This window comes from Daucus carota, chromosome 1 (genome assembly GCF_001625215.2).
Source record: "Daucus carota subsp. sativus chromosome 1, DH1 v3.0, whole genome shotgun sequence".
Lineage (NCBI taxonomy): Eukaryota > Viridiplantae > Streptophyta > Magnoliopsida > Apiales > Apiaceae > Daucus > Daucus carota.
Window position 1 is genome coordinate 52,547,653 of NC_030381.2, and position 14,313 is coordinate 52,561,965.

A 14,313-nucleotide genomic window follows, 5' to 3' on the forward strand; every position below is an offset into this window, starting at 1 on the left:
TCCAAGTTCTAACCTCCACTTCTCCGCTCATTATCTTTCATCCCCTACTGATTAATCATCTTCGTTCTTCCATCTTCTCTCATATTTATTAGTTTTTTCAATAAAACCAAGATTTAATCATTTTGGGTGAGTTCTTGTTGAATAACTTGTCATCAAGGTCGTGCCCATCTTTTTGGGATGTCTGTGTCTGTTTTGATGTTTCTGTGTGTTTTGTTATGAGTCTCGGTAATGTTTCTAAAAAGGAGTTACATAATATTTTGGGTAATCCGTAAGGCTTGTATCAGATATGGCACGGTGATGAATATCGTAAGAGCTCACCTTTCACGACATAAAATTGTTCATCTTTTGGGGTCATTTGTTGATCCAATATCGGTTGATTTAACTGATAATTCTGAACATTGGGCTACAGATGCTGCTGCTTATGTGAAGGTCAATTGCGATGCTACTATGTTCAAAACTGATGTAGGTTGGATTGTTCGAGATTTGACTGTAATACTTTTTAGTTTAAAGAATTTAAATATTCTATTTGTTAAGCGATCCGAAAACAAAACGACTATATGTTTAGCTCATTTTTTATTTCTTAATCAGGTTGTAATTGACAGTTCGAGGGTTTGTCTCAGCTGAGTTTCAGTTATTTATTAAATTCTTCTCTTTTCGTAAAAAAAAAAAAAAAAATCTGTACATGTCAGCAGTGAATTTCCACGTGGCAGTAATGATTTACTGCTGTAACAGCCCCCACGCGCGTCCTGTTGAGGAATGTGATTCTTTCACGAGGTAGGACCGGGAGAGTCCACGTGAAAAACCAACTCTGACATGGTGCCCTGTTGTCTGGTGTTGCTTTATGGGACGATGACGTCATCCATATTGCACGGACAGAGACAGCTCGTCAAGTAAGAGATCGACACGTGGATGAGAGGGCCTATCCTATTTATTTCGAATCCCTGCGTTTGGGACATGTTCTTTAGTTTGTGGGGAAACACTGGGGAACAAAGGGACCATACCCATCTCAAAAAGCTGGTCGCATGGAAAATAGATTCACCCACTTGAGATATTTAAAAATGTGTTCTTATTATTTAAATTTCACTAACTGAACTACTAGGAGGTTGTACTTGTGATTTTGGAATACGGAATACTGTTCATGGCACATGCTAAGCGCAGAATTTTATAAGTTTGACTTATTTTCATTGGCTCATCATCTCTTAATAATGGTAGACTCCCCTGCACATGCAACCATCACACTAATCAAAATCTCCCAAATATATAAAATTCTATGCTTAGTATGTGCCCACGAGCCTACACTAGACGAACCCTTCTGATCATAAGTTTGATACAAGAGTCAAACTCAATATCTCATGATCATGAATTGGACATATATTTTATTCACTATTATTATCCAATAATATCGGTATAACAGAAGTGCTGCAGATCAGTAGATCACAACTAGTACTAAAACAAGGGAATGGGTGTTTGTCATCCATGTTACCTATGAAAAGATTGAATTAAGAAATAACAGAATTGAGGTACAAGAACCAAGAAAGTCGCAAAAAGAAAAACATTAACCACTTGCCCATATCTCATTGTAAAAAATCTTCCATCGACAACTAACAACCATATCATATATTTTTCCCAATTCTGATGCTTTATTGCAGATCACCAAACACAAAGCTGAAACAAAAATTTAGACAGGATCTCTGAGTATGGTAGCAGGATAGCACCTTTTTGTTGAGGGTTCGATTTTTGAACATCCACCAACTGTTAAGATCACAGGGACATTGATTTTGTAGCGGTAGGTTTGTCCTGGATACATATTAAGAACCCAACAATATTACTAATTACTTAAAGAAGACTATAGTACAGTAGATGATCACTCATTGATGATGTTAGATGGTTGTCAGCTCCTCTGTTTTATTGTGAGTAGTCGATCTCGGATTGATTATTGCCTCATCATGTTCGGTTGTAGCTGCTCCTTCCATTCCAAAAAAATAGTCGTTTGACAAAGGTGCTCTTAATGCATTCTGGTAAAGTACACCAGCAGCCAAGGAGCCAACCATAACTAGGTTATCAGATGATAAAGCACGCGATGACAACAATGAAATACTCAAATTTCGTTTAAACTTCTATAGAACTGACATGTAGATGGAGTTCTAAAAGCTTCTGCAATATCCTATAGACCATAAAAAACGCCACGATTAGTCTCCAGTACCTTGCCCTCTGTGATAACTCCGGAGCAACTCTCCAGTAGTCATGTTAAAAGCCCCAGGATAACAAATTAAATAAGCACCTATTAAGCATATAATTTACTTGTCTCAGTCACGAACTCAATATTTAGAGATCTCAGTATTTACAAATTTAATATATGGTTCTGTATAGTCCAAAAATTTCACACATCCTGTTACATTGATAAACATTTTACTTGTTACAGAACTGATACAAATATGGTAACTTTAACATGAACTTAAGATGATAGAAGATATCAATTCATCGATTATCGAGATAGATACTGGCCATCAGTGGCGGATCCAGAATTTTACAAAGGAGGGGGCTTTATTAGTATTAAAAAAAATTGCCGAAAGGGAAGCACACTAAAGACTGAGGTTTGGAGGAAGAGCAGGAGGCAGTAGAGAAATGAGAGAGCAATTTTTTTTTTAATCTTTTCACTTCACGACATCCAAATCTGGTATATATAGTGTAAATAGTTTTAGTTAATGGGCTCGGCTCAATATGAAAATGGATGCACTCATTTCAGTTGGGGTGGGCTCATTGTATAAATAGACAGATTTTAAAAATAAAATGAAGGTGGTATGGACTCAGGGGTGGGCTCAAGCCCCCTGAGCCCCCCTTCTGCATCCGCCCCTGCTGGCCATGTTTGGCAATTAGTGGCTGGCGTTTAGCGGATATCAGAAGCTAATTTTCTATGATATAACCAGCAAGAGGACTAAAATGTCTGGTTTTGAGGAATTTGGGCAACTTAACACTTTAGTGAAAGTATAACAAAATAACCGCTAAACTAAGTATTCTAACATCAACACGAAATAGACACATTTATACCTAGAACACGAACCAAAACCCGAAATTAAAACATATGAAGATATAAGGGAATAAGTGAAGAGATAAAAACATACAAGTATATAAACAAAAAACGGAAGATGGAAATTTAAAAACTGAAAATCAACATTCAAAATGCTGTCTCTGAAATTATTTTTTGGGGGTTTCCTTATATTAAATCGGGTCAATATAAAGTCAACTTTTCTCAACAGAACTACAGTAGTTTGTGTCGTTTTATTTTATAATGGATCACACCTATTTGAATCCCAACTACTATATAACGGTAATAACTGCCACTTCCCCGCCAAATTTTTCTTTCCCTCCATTCCCAGTTTCTCCAAAATTCTACTCTTCAATCAAGTTCTTGCATTGTCTGTGGTACTTAAACCATCGAAAACCGCCACCACGGCACTTGGTCCACTGTCATTTCCAAATGGCAGACCCTAATAGTGATGTCCCTGATTATGATATCCCAATTACAAATTTTGATGAGATGTTGATACCGGAAGGGTCTCTAGGATTTGAATACGAAGGCCTAAACGATCAACCAATTGGCGAAAACATAATGTTAAATGAGGACATGAACCAATTTGGACATGATCAACCAATTGGCGAAAACATAGTGTCAAATGTGGACAGGAACCAATTAGGACATGACCATCCTATTGACGAAAACAGAATGTCGGATGAAAACATGAATCAATTTGGACAGAGTACATCACAAGCCGGCACTTCTCATGTTAATGATCAATTTAATGCACGAATTCCCGGGATGTTAAATCCAGAAATTTCCGGTGGTGAAAATCCTATTTTAGTTGCCGAGTGGCCAGTCCCTGAAAAGCCATATGCTTGCAGTTGTTGTCAAGTTATAAGAGAAATTATTCATACTATTGGTATGCACATGTATAATTATTTACGCAATTTTGTGCGGTTTATTTCTAGATTTATGTTTTGTTTTACCATATTTCAGAGGGAGAATCCAGGAAGTTTGAGATTCATGGAAGACTTGGTATGATTTCTCATGGAATCCTTGAAATATGTCGCGGTAATATGACTGATCCTAACAAAGAGCATCACTTTTATGAGTAAGTTTAATTTTTTTTTGGCTACAAGACTGCATACACTTAGGCAAATTTGAAGTCTTTGAATTACTTATAGTATTGTACATAGTTTTTGCAGGGAAAGTATAGATAGGGTGAGGATGTTCCTGGAACAATATTGCGAAAAGCAAAAAGGGGCAGGCTACACCATAGTGAAAGATCCCATTTTGACATTCTATCAGGCCATGTCAGTTGGAATTGATTGGAATTTAGGTTTCGATATAAATGACCTTGACTTTCTTCAAGGATCTCCGTTACACATAGGTCTGATTTTTTTTGTCCGCTTGGAATTTGGATTTCATTTGAAATTCTGAATTTGAACAAATAACCTGTTAGGGAATATGGATTTGGATTTTAAATGAAATTCAGGACATTCAAATATTAGTATAAATCTGAGAATTTGAAATGAAAACTCAAATTCTGTCATTTAAAATGAAATGCACTTTTCCAAACGCCCTCTAATACTAGTTGCACTCCTCTTTTCCTAGCATATTTTTGTTGTTATTCTTTCGGTGAGTTCATTCAAGGGTACTGCAATTGTCTTCGAGTACTCGTAATTCTTTTAATTTTCTGCAGGTGATAGAGGGCAATCTAATGTTCAACAACCCGAGGCTCAGAGCAATGAAGTGAGACCAAATACGAGGAACTATAAACAACAGGTTTTGTCTGTATAAATTTGTTAATCTTTTCATGTCCATGCCAGATTATATCATAATATTTTATGTCGTATTATTTATAATGTGTAAATTGTTGACTGATGCAGAGGGAGAGAACTAAGACTCTAACACTAAATGATTTCTCGCCATTTTTTCATCTTCCACAAAATGATGCTGCTAAAGAAGTTGGAGTTTCGGCCACTGTATGTAAGAAAATTTGTCGCAATGCAGGTCTGAAAAGATGGCCATTTAGAAAGGTCGTTTCTTCACACTTTCAACTGAAAATATGACTATACTTCTTGTAAGGTCACGCTAAAATGTGCATTCCAGTCACAGTGATTCTCATTTTGTAGATAAAAAGCCTTCAGAACAAAATAGAGGTGAGTAGCAGAAGTCTGAATGCCGCTAATCCTGAAGAAAGAGCACGTGCTGAGGCCGATATACAGAACTTTAGGCGAGAGATTGCTTCATTTTATCCTCCATATACATAATACTCAATTCTATATGTACTCCTGCAAAATGTTGCAAGTTGATCATACTGGAAGACTTTAGTCTTTAGATATTTTTGGCTCTTCTTTATATAGCTGTGGAAATTGAATTCTGGCAATTTCATACACAATAGATTTTAGGCTGTAGATATATTGGTAGTGATTTATCTGATGTATCCAAAGACAAACCTTGTGTTGTAAATCTGATGCTTTCCTACTGACAATCGTCGATCCTTTACATATATACTGAGTCAAGATAGTCAAATGGTGCTATGGATGATTTGATTGTTAATTGTGACCAACACTGTCATTTCAAATGCACATTATCTAAGAGTAGAAAGGGCTTCGTAACGAAGCTTCTTTCCAATTGTGGAAATACAAACTTCAGAAAACCTCTGCACCTGCTGAGGGCTACAACATTAGTGTACATCATTATTACAACTTTAGCATAGAGTAATCCAACATATTGTGTAGACTGTTCTGAAAACCATCCCTTATAGTCTTATACTCAGCGGCCCTCCTTACTCTTTTAGAGAAGGGGCTTGGGTCCGCGTACATCTAACACACTAAGCGGGATACTGAGTATGTTTGGTTTAGAGGATTTGTTCATGGACAAGTTTGGAACCCTCCACGTGAGAATTGGATGTATTTATACCAAATGCATAATCTTTGTGTACCTTTGTATGTAGTTTCAAGAAGCCAAGATTATAATTTTCATAATAAAACTCTCCATACGTGAGTAATTTTCCCCATCAAACTTATTTTATGAACATTCTAAAGTTCTTAAATCCTATTCACAGCGAACAAAATGCTTAAATGAGTACCAAATTAGTTACTATATAAATTTATGTTTACTCATAAAAAAAATAATCAAAATCATCACATATTCACATAGTACGTTGATACAATGCTATATGAAGTCCCATCTTTGATCTTTGATATACTATAAAAAGATAATTGTAATTTAATTTTAAGTAGCAGTTACAAGTTTTCTTGTTTTATTTTGTCCTTCCAATTTACAAATCGTTTATATGTTTTTGTATGGTCACACCTATTCGAATCACAACTAATATATAACCGTAATAACTGCCTCTTCCTGCAGTATTTTTCATTCCCTCCATTCTTAACAAATGGCAGACCCTAATACACATGTCCCTGATCACCATGACCCCGAACACAACTCTGACGAATCTCTCGGCTTTGATTTTCAATTTTCTCCTCCTAGTGGCGAAAACATAATGTTGGATGAGGATGTCACTAAACTTGTGCAGGAACGCAGAAAAAAAATGTTGAATGAAGATGTGATACAAATTGGACTAGATACTTCGCAGACAGGGCCTTCTGGTGGTCTAAATGGACAAAGTAACGAAGATCTGAGCGGGAACTTAAACCGGGATTTTTCAAATTTTGGAAATCCTACTCCACTCGCGCAGTGGCCTGTCCCTGAACAGCCTTATAGCTGCTCTTGTTGTCAAGTACTAAGAGAAATCATCCATACTATCGGTATGTAACATGTTCAAATGTACATGTGTTTCTGATTCCGTACTTAATACAGTTTAATTAAGATTTATGATTTGCTTCGTTATATTTTAGATGGAGAAAGTAGGAAGTTTGAGATTCATGGAAGGGTCGGAGAGATTTTTCATGGAATTCTTGAAATTTGTCGCCGTGATGTGCATCCTCCATATAAAGTGTACCAAATGTTTGAGTAAGTTTGATTTTGAGCATTTTAATTTTAATACCATTATTTCCATTCAAATGTACTCATGTCCTTGCTTAGTTTTTGCAAGGAAACTATACTTGATATAAAGGCATTCCTAGTTCAATACTGCGAAGACAGAACAGATGCTGGTTACACAATGGTGAAAGATCCACTTTTGGAATTTAATGAAGCCTTGAATATCGGATCAGATTGGGATTATGATCCTAATGCTGATGAATTTTCTCTTGGATCTCTGATGGATATAGGTCTCGGTTTCTTTATTAGTACTCTTTAAGTTTTATTTCCCCGGTATATATCATTATAGCTTTTAGAAGATCACTTGAGGGTACAGATACTGTGTTTGAGTACATGTTATGCTTTGCTTTTCTGCAGATGATAATACAGGGCAACCACCAGAAGAACCTGACGATTCTCAACCTCAGGCTCGACGCAATGAAAAGGGATCAAAGGGGAAGGGCAAATTAGTGGTCACTGAAAAGGGATCGAAGGGGAAAGGCAAATTAGTGGCCAATGAAAAGGGATCAAAGGGGTCAAAGGGGAAGGGCAAATTAGTGGTCAATGAAGCGAGCAAAAAAGTGAGCAAAAGAACGAAGAATAAGGCCAAAAGTATCTATAAAGAGGGCCGAAGGATTTACAAAGAACAGGTTGGAACTTCATCTTCGCTATTTACAGCGTGCAATCACTTCTATAACAATTAGAATTTATAAATTTTGAACCAAGACTAATTCTATTCTAAAAATCTGCGAATTTTTCAAGGCATGATGCATGTTCCACTTGTTAGCTTATCTGTATAGTGTTACTTCCTGAATAATACAGAGGGTCTTCACTAGTCAATTGGAAATGAAAGATTTTGCCGATTACTTGCATCTTCCGATGTATGCTGCTGCTAAAAAATACGATATCTCCTCTCGTGCACTTAAAAACCTATGTGATCGTAAAAGTTTTACCTGGCCATATGAAAAGGTTTCCAATTCTTCCTGTGCATAACTAAATTCACGATACAACTACGTATTTACTTCTTTCCCTTTCGCGCCTGCTAAAATTTGCGTTTTGCAGATAAAAAAGTGTGAAAGGCAGATAAAGAGAAATAGGGCAGTTCTGAATTCATCAGTTGATGCCAAAGAAAAGAGACGTGTTGAGGCCGAGATAATTGAATTGGAGCAAGAGATAGCAAGTCTTTTGGCTCCAACATTCAAAGACAAATGATCACTACCACATATAGTAAGATTGTAAAATATTGTAACTTTGATCAGGCTGCAGGGAAGTCTTTAGATATGTTTCTTCTCCTTCCGTAGCTGTAAATATTTGATTATTGTTCAGTAAATCAAGATGTGATGCATTCATAGACTGGTCTGCTAGATTTTACGAATCAATGTGATGGAGATTATTAACAGTTATTTTCACTCAACATTGTCTGGAAACTTGAGATGCATAAACTCTGAAAGCTTTCTGAAATTATTTAGTACTACTGACCTAACATTTAAGAGTTCGAAGTATCTAAAGAGATTCTGCATAACATTCTTCAAGTAAATTTAGCACTGCATTGTACTCCAAACCATTTTTTTCGATCTGAAAAATCCAATGTTCTTCTGATTCTGCACACTCTAATGCGAAAAAAGGTCAGCAACTCCAAAGATTGAACTGAACTGAACAATGACAATGACTGTTTGAACATAACTCAAGTTATGATCTATGTTTTTCTTTTGTTCACGAGTTATGATCTCTGTTTACTGTTTAGATTTTTAATATGTGTCATTTTTCTATTACCGTATTTTGAAACTAAAGTTAATTTTATTTTTTTTAATATCAAACTCATCATTCGTCTGATTCAAATATATCAAATTAGTCACTCATTTCAAAATTGACTCAATTTGATCACTAGCTTGAAATTTTATATGAGTAAATCATATGTTAATAACTAAATTGATATCAAATTTAAACTTTTCAATGATCAAGTTGATACAAATTTTCAAACCATTGAGTGCAGGTTAAAACTGCAGGAGTGACCTGATCCGTTACGAACAGGCCCAAACACTAAATACCCAAAACCCAATCAGGCCCAGAAAAGTAATACTGGTTAGGCCCAAATCGGCCCAAAACTGCATATACATCAAACAATTTTGATAAATCCGGACTCTTCCCACATCTCTGAAATCCAATTAATACCAGACTTCCAATCACATTCACCTTCTACCCCTCTCTCTCATCTCTCTCTCTCTCTCATCAAGGTCAAAATAAATTCCCATATATTTCCCTCCTATCCCCTCTCTCTGCAAACCTATACATACAAACATTACACACACACACACAATTGTCTTGATCTATTTTCTTGAAATTGTGGTTTCAAAAAGAACCCATTTTTAATCTGTATCCAGCACTCATGGACGGTGGTCAGCAGTATAATCCTCGAACTGTTGAGGAGGTCTTCAGGGATTTCAAGAGCCGTAGAGCTGGCATGATTAAAGCCCTCACCACTGGTAAAGTTTGCATCTTTTTCTTGATTTTCTAAAGAACATTTTTAAATTATTATTTTTTTGGGTTTTTAATTATGGGGTTTGGTGAAAATTAGTGATCAATTACGCGTGATTTTTGTGGGTTTTGCAGATGTTGAAGATTTCTTCCAGCAGTGTGACCCGGGTTGGTTTTTACTGTGTTATTGTCATTGTTTTTGAATTGATTGTACTTTAAATTACTGTCAAGAATTTAATATGTGATTTTTTACTGTAATATATACTCGTAAATTGTTGGTTTTTGGTATTTTAGGAATTGTGCATTATAAATATTCGGGTCTTGTTATAAAATGTTCTTTATATGTGCCTCAGTAGTACAAACAGTGTTTGAAATGGAGCAGGTTAGATTGAGACATTGAGCATTTTATGTATGGTGTATAATGTGTTTGAATTGGATGCTGGTCCAATTGTATTTGGTGACAGTTGTTCACTTATTAATGATTTGCTTCTCCGTAAATCACATGTACACTGCATGCCAATTAAAATGAAGTTATAACATACCAAATAGTGAAATAATTAATTTTTAAGTAAGTGTGAGTCCCTCCTAACAACCGTGGTCCAGTTATTAATAATTTGCCTCGTCGTAATTTACTTTTACATTGCATGCCTAGACAAATGAAGTTTAGATGTGCCAAATATTGAAACAAGTGATATTCATGTCGTCGTTATGAAAAGTAGGCAAGTTTCTCTTGAAAACTGTTCTGAACTTTTAAATAAAGACAGAAACAATGCAGATATACTAGAGTCTAGAGTGATACAAGACATATTCAAATATCTGCCCCTATTGGTTTTCATGTAAAAACTTAGCTTTTGCTTATCTTGGAATTTTGTTGAACAGTATGTTTTTATTATATTTTTCTGTGTTGGTGGTGATGATGCATTAATAACTATGTTTACTGTATAGAACTCATGTGCCTAAATTGGCTTGTGTTGATTAATCTAGTAAACTAGTACATAATTATTTTAATGTACAAAAAGTTCCCCAAAATCTTTCTTTAAGTTATTTTGGTCTCGCGGTTCTGAGTAACTCTTACAATTTTCTATTGAACACTTAAATCTAGACATGTAGACTCTGACTTTTTGTTCAAAATTATCTTATCAGGAGCACAAATTTGTCTGTTTTCACCTAGTATCAATCTGTCTTGTTCCTGAACTTAGAATACTTAGTGCTCGTTTGGTTGACAATAGGAACTTATTTTCAATGTAATTTGAGTTAACTATGGAAATTGTAATAAACGGGAAGTTGAGATTTGTGTTTGGTTGGTATATAGTTTTTTAAATTCGTATAGGAAGTGCAAGTAACCAAGGGGGAGGTGGGTAAGTAACTTTCCATGTTTCGTGGGTATTCACACTTCCATGGAAGTTACACTTCCTTTCTTTTTGTCAAACAAACAACTTTAGTTTTACATATTTCCTAGGAATTTCAACTTCCTCGATATCTTCATGTCAACCAAACGACCTCTTAGTTATGTATTATATTGAGATCCTTGATTTGCTAGGCAGATAATAATTATCGCATGTATAACTTTTTCCTCTTTTGGATGACAGAGAAGGAAAACCTCTGCCTCTATGGGTTTCCCAATGAGCGATGGGAAGTCAATTTACCTGCTGAAGAGGTTCCTCCAGAGCTCCCAGAGCCTGCACTTGGTATTAATTTTGCTAGAGATGGAATGCAAGAGAAGGATTGGTTATCTTTGGTTGCTGTTCACAGTGATGCATGGTTGCTTGCTGTTGCATTCTACTTTGGTGCTAGATTTGGATTTGATAAAGCTGATAGGTATAGTAGTTTTCTTTGTTTCTGTCCCTGATGATTGGTTTTACATGCGTACAAAACTTCCAAGTAAAATAAACAATTTCCATACCTGGAACCTTGTATAGATTCAGTTATGTTTTCCGAGCAGTGTGTTAATTTTTCCCTCTCAGTATCTACTTTAAAAGTGATATGTAGTTTGATAATGTTTATATATTTCATTCTATTATGTGGTGCGCCGCCATTTATATAGTTATGTTTGTTAATGCACCTTTTTTTCATGCTATGATTGTATTGTAATTTGTAAGGTATTTGTGGTAAAGTGAGTAAATATTGCATATCCTCATGTGTGTGTATTTGTACCTTGTTTACCATGTCAAAAAAGAGGAAGATAATACTTGAGTATATGCTTTTATTATTTTCTCAGTAAAAAAACATATATTTAATTAGATAAGCTCACTCTGCACTCTGCTGCGGTAATACTTAATACATAGCTGTTTAACACAACCTGGAATATAGTGCTTTTGAATAAGTTGATGACTTGGATGTAGCTTCTGTAGAGTATTAAAATATTACTTTTTGATATGTTTTGAGTGTAAAATGACATAATTTCTAGGATAGATAAAAAAGGTAATTTTCTGTTTTCCCTGTACAATACTCGTGAGTTGTGGTAGTGTTCTTTATAATTTTGTAAATGAGATAAACTACTGTCTGCTAGTGGTTTACGGAGTAAGAAGGATCTGTCGGGGGTGAAATTTGCTCCACTACTAGGGTACACCTTGGATTTTAATTCGTGCTGGATTGTGCGCTTTTCACTGTTGCTAGAAAATTTGTTCAGTGTTTCTTAAGGACAAGTTGCTATATGGTTCATCTTTCTGTTTATGACATTGGTATGGTAATTCATTTCAGGAAGCGACTTTTCAACATGATAAATGATCTCCCAACAATATATGAAGTTGTGACGGGGGCTGCCAAGAAGCAGTCAAAGGAGAAATCGGCCGTGTCAAATCACAGTAGCAGCAAAGCGAAGCCAAATCCAAAGGTAGAGTAAACCCTTTTACATCCTCCCTTGTAAATTCCATTGTGATAACTGTGGTGGTTTTTGGATGATAATCCAGTTGGAACATTGTATGATTGTAAGGTCTATTCCTGGTGTGGATACTGTTTTAGTGAATATACCAACACTATGTGCCAAAGTAAACCATAATAATTACTAAAAGCATATCAAAAGAAGTAAGGATGTTAGAGTAGCAGTAGTGTGCAAAATTTTTGCATTTCAATTTTTGTGGCATGAGTCAGAATTTTTGTTTTATTATGACCATATCCTGAAATGTTAAACATCTTGTCTCACACTGCTCTAATCACGCTCATGCAGTGGATAAGGGTAGAACTTTTGTTTTATAGCGTGAATATGATTTCAAACAATTTATTATATATCATTATACCATATTTTCTATCTTTGTTTATTTTCTACAGAAGATGTGATATGAAATGAAACCTAGTGAACATATAAATTACTCTTTGATTGCTAATCAATTTTTTGTTTGTTTGTTCTTGTAATATTTGTGGGTAAGCAGCGAGTGACAGAATCTCAAAGGGAGGTTCCAAAGAGTTTACAACTAAAAGATGATGATGAGGATGAGGAAGGCTTGGAAGAAGAGGAAGATGAGCATGGTGATGCACTGTGCGGAGCATGTGGAGAAAACTATGGGCAAGATGAGTTCTGGATTTGCTGTGATATCTGCGAAAAGTGGTTCCATGGAAAGTGCGTAAAGATCACTCCAGCCAGGGCTGAGCATATCAAGCAGTACAAATGCCCTTCTTGCAGCAACAAGAGGGCACGTACTTGACAGCTACGCAGGGCTTCAGATCTCTTAATTAGCTAATTTATGGGTTCTTATTCTGGCAATGAAAAATGCATTTGATAATTCACTCTTAGATATGGTTGTAGGTCTTTAAATGTTGGATTGATTCTGTAGCTTGAAGATTTGAAGTTTGATGACTCTGTGTAGGTTGCAACATGATCCTTTACCTTTTCATTATAAATCAGGACAATAATTTCACCTTCTCAGTTAAGATTATATGTTAGTTCTAGTATGATTTCATGCATGTTTTCTCAGCATTGCCTTCCATATAGTTATTAACTAGTCATCATTTGAGCATATTAGTTCTGGATTATATGTGAGATTACACTCTTGAAATAAGGAGCTGTAGGAGCATAAATTTTATGTTGATTCTGGTCTCTGGTTCTTCAAAAGTCGCAAGTGCATGTTCATTCAATTGGTCTCCTCGCAGGTATGGCGTTACCTTTTTATATTTTGTTGTGCCCACTGTTTTCAGCTTCAAGTTGAGGGTGGTAAGAACTAAGAAACTGAAAGTGGTACCAGATAAATATGACATTATCAAGGCTGACCTGGGTGGGCAGTGGGCTCAATATATAATTCTTGCGGTGTAAACATGTTGGCCTTTTCTACTTTTGACCTTACTTCGCTTTCTGTTCATTATATGCCGTTATGAAATGAGTTTGCTTTTTAGTTTTTATGCCTTTGCATCAAGCTTCCGTTTATGCAGAAAATTTTTATCCTTTCGATTCAGGAAATAATTTGACTATCTGAGCAAGTGTGAGATGGTCTTGTAGGATTGTAGTAATTTCCGGGATAAAACCCTGTTTGTCTGTGTTCTCAGGTAAGTGGCTATTTAGCAACTGGCCGATACAATGGCCTGGTAGGCTGGTAGCTAAAGCAATGACAGAAGATATTGGCTCAACATTTATGAGCTTGTAAAAATTGCTCTTGGCAATTTTTTCAGTAATATGCTACTTGTTTGTCTGTTTATGTGAGTTAGTGCAAGATGCAGAGTCTTTTGGTTTTTATCTAAGTTAGGGAGGTGGTCCAGGACAGGCAGTAGAACCTGTATCTGCACCATTGCAGTGGTCCATTATCATAGAAATGCAAAATCTGCTGCTAGATTATCCACTTCGAACCCGAAAATGTATTTCTAGAGTAGTTTTTTTTAATAAATTCTCGAGTAATTTGGATCAG

The 14,313-nt window shown here is 35.7% G+C and overlaps 2 protein-coding genes across 2 annotated transcripts; both read left to right on the forward strand.

Annotated features, from left to right (window-relative positions):
- The first annotated feature begins 3,478 nt into the window (after positions 1–3,478).
- Positions 3,479–5,292, forward strand: LOC108224673 (uncharacterized). The gene is made up of 6 exons (XM_064087179.1): positions 3,479–3,938; positions 4,016–4,130; positions 4,225–4,409; positions 4,722–4,804; positions 4,909–5,004; positions 5,155–5,292. Exons 1-6 carry the CDS (start codon positions 3,479–3,481, stop codon positions 5,290–5,292), a joined length of 1,077 nt encoding a protein of 358 aa, XP_063943249.1.
- Positions 5,293–9,163: 3,871 nt separating this feature from the next.
- LOC108211399 (PHD finger protein ALFIN-LIKE 4) lies at positions 9,164–13,343 on the forward strand. Its single transcript, XM_017383028.2, has 5 exons — positions 9,164–9,489; positions 9,617–9,649; positions 11,071–11,299; positions 12,182–12,314; positions 12,850–13,343. Exons 1-5 carry the CDS (start codon positions 9,393–9,395, stop codon positions 13,120–13,122), a joined length of 765 nt encoding a protein of 254 aa, XP_017238517.1. The 5' UTR covers positions 9,164–9,392; the 3' UTR covers positions 13,123–13,343.
- Positions 13,344–14,313: the final 970 nt, after the last annotated feature.

Coding starts and splice junctions, on each gene's coding strand:
- LOC108224673 (XM_064087179.1), top strand. CDS start 3,479: ATGGCAGACCCTAATAGTGATGTCCCTGATTATGATATCCCAATTACA. Junction 4,131..4,224: donor AAAGAGCATCACTTTTATGA/GTAAGTTTAATT, acceptor TAGTTTTTGCAG/GGAAAGTATAGATAGGGTGA. Junction 5,005..5,154: donor AAGTTGGAGTTTCGGCCACT/GTATGTAAGAAA, acceptor CTCATTTTGTAG/ATAAAAAGCCTTCAGAACAA.
- LOC108211399 (XM_017383028.2), top strand. CDS start 9,393: ATGGACGGTGGTCAGCAGTATAATCCTCGAACTGTTGAGGAGGTCTTC. Junction 11,300..12,181: donor GGATTTGATAAAGCTGATAG/GTATAGTAGTTT, acceptor AATTCATTTCAG/GAAGCGACTTTTCAACATGA. Junction 12,315..12,849: donor AAGCGAAGCCAAATCCAAAG/GTAGAGTAAACC, acceptor GTGGGTAAGCAG/CGAGTGACAGAATCTCAAAG.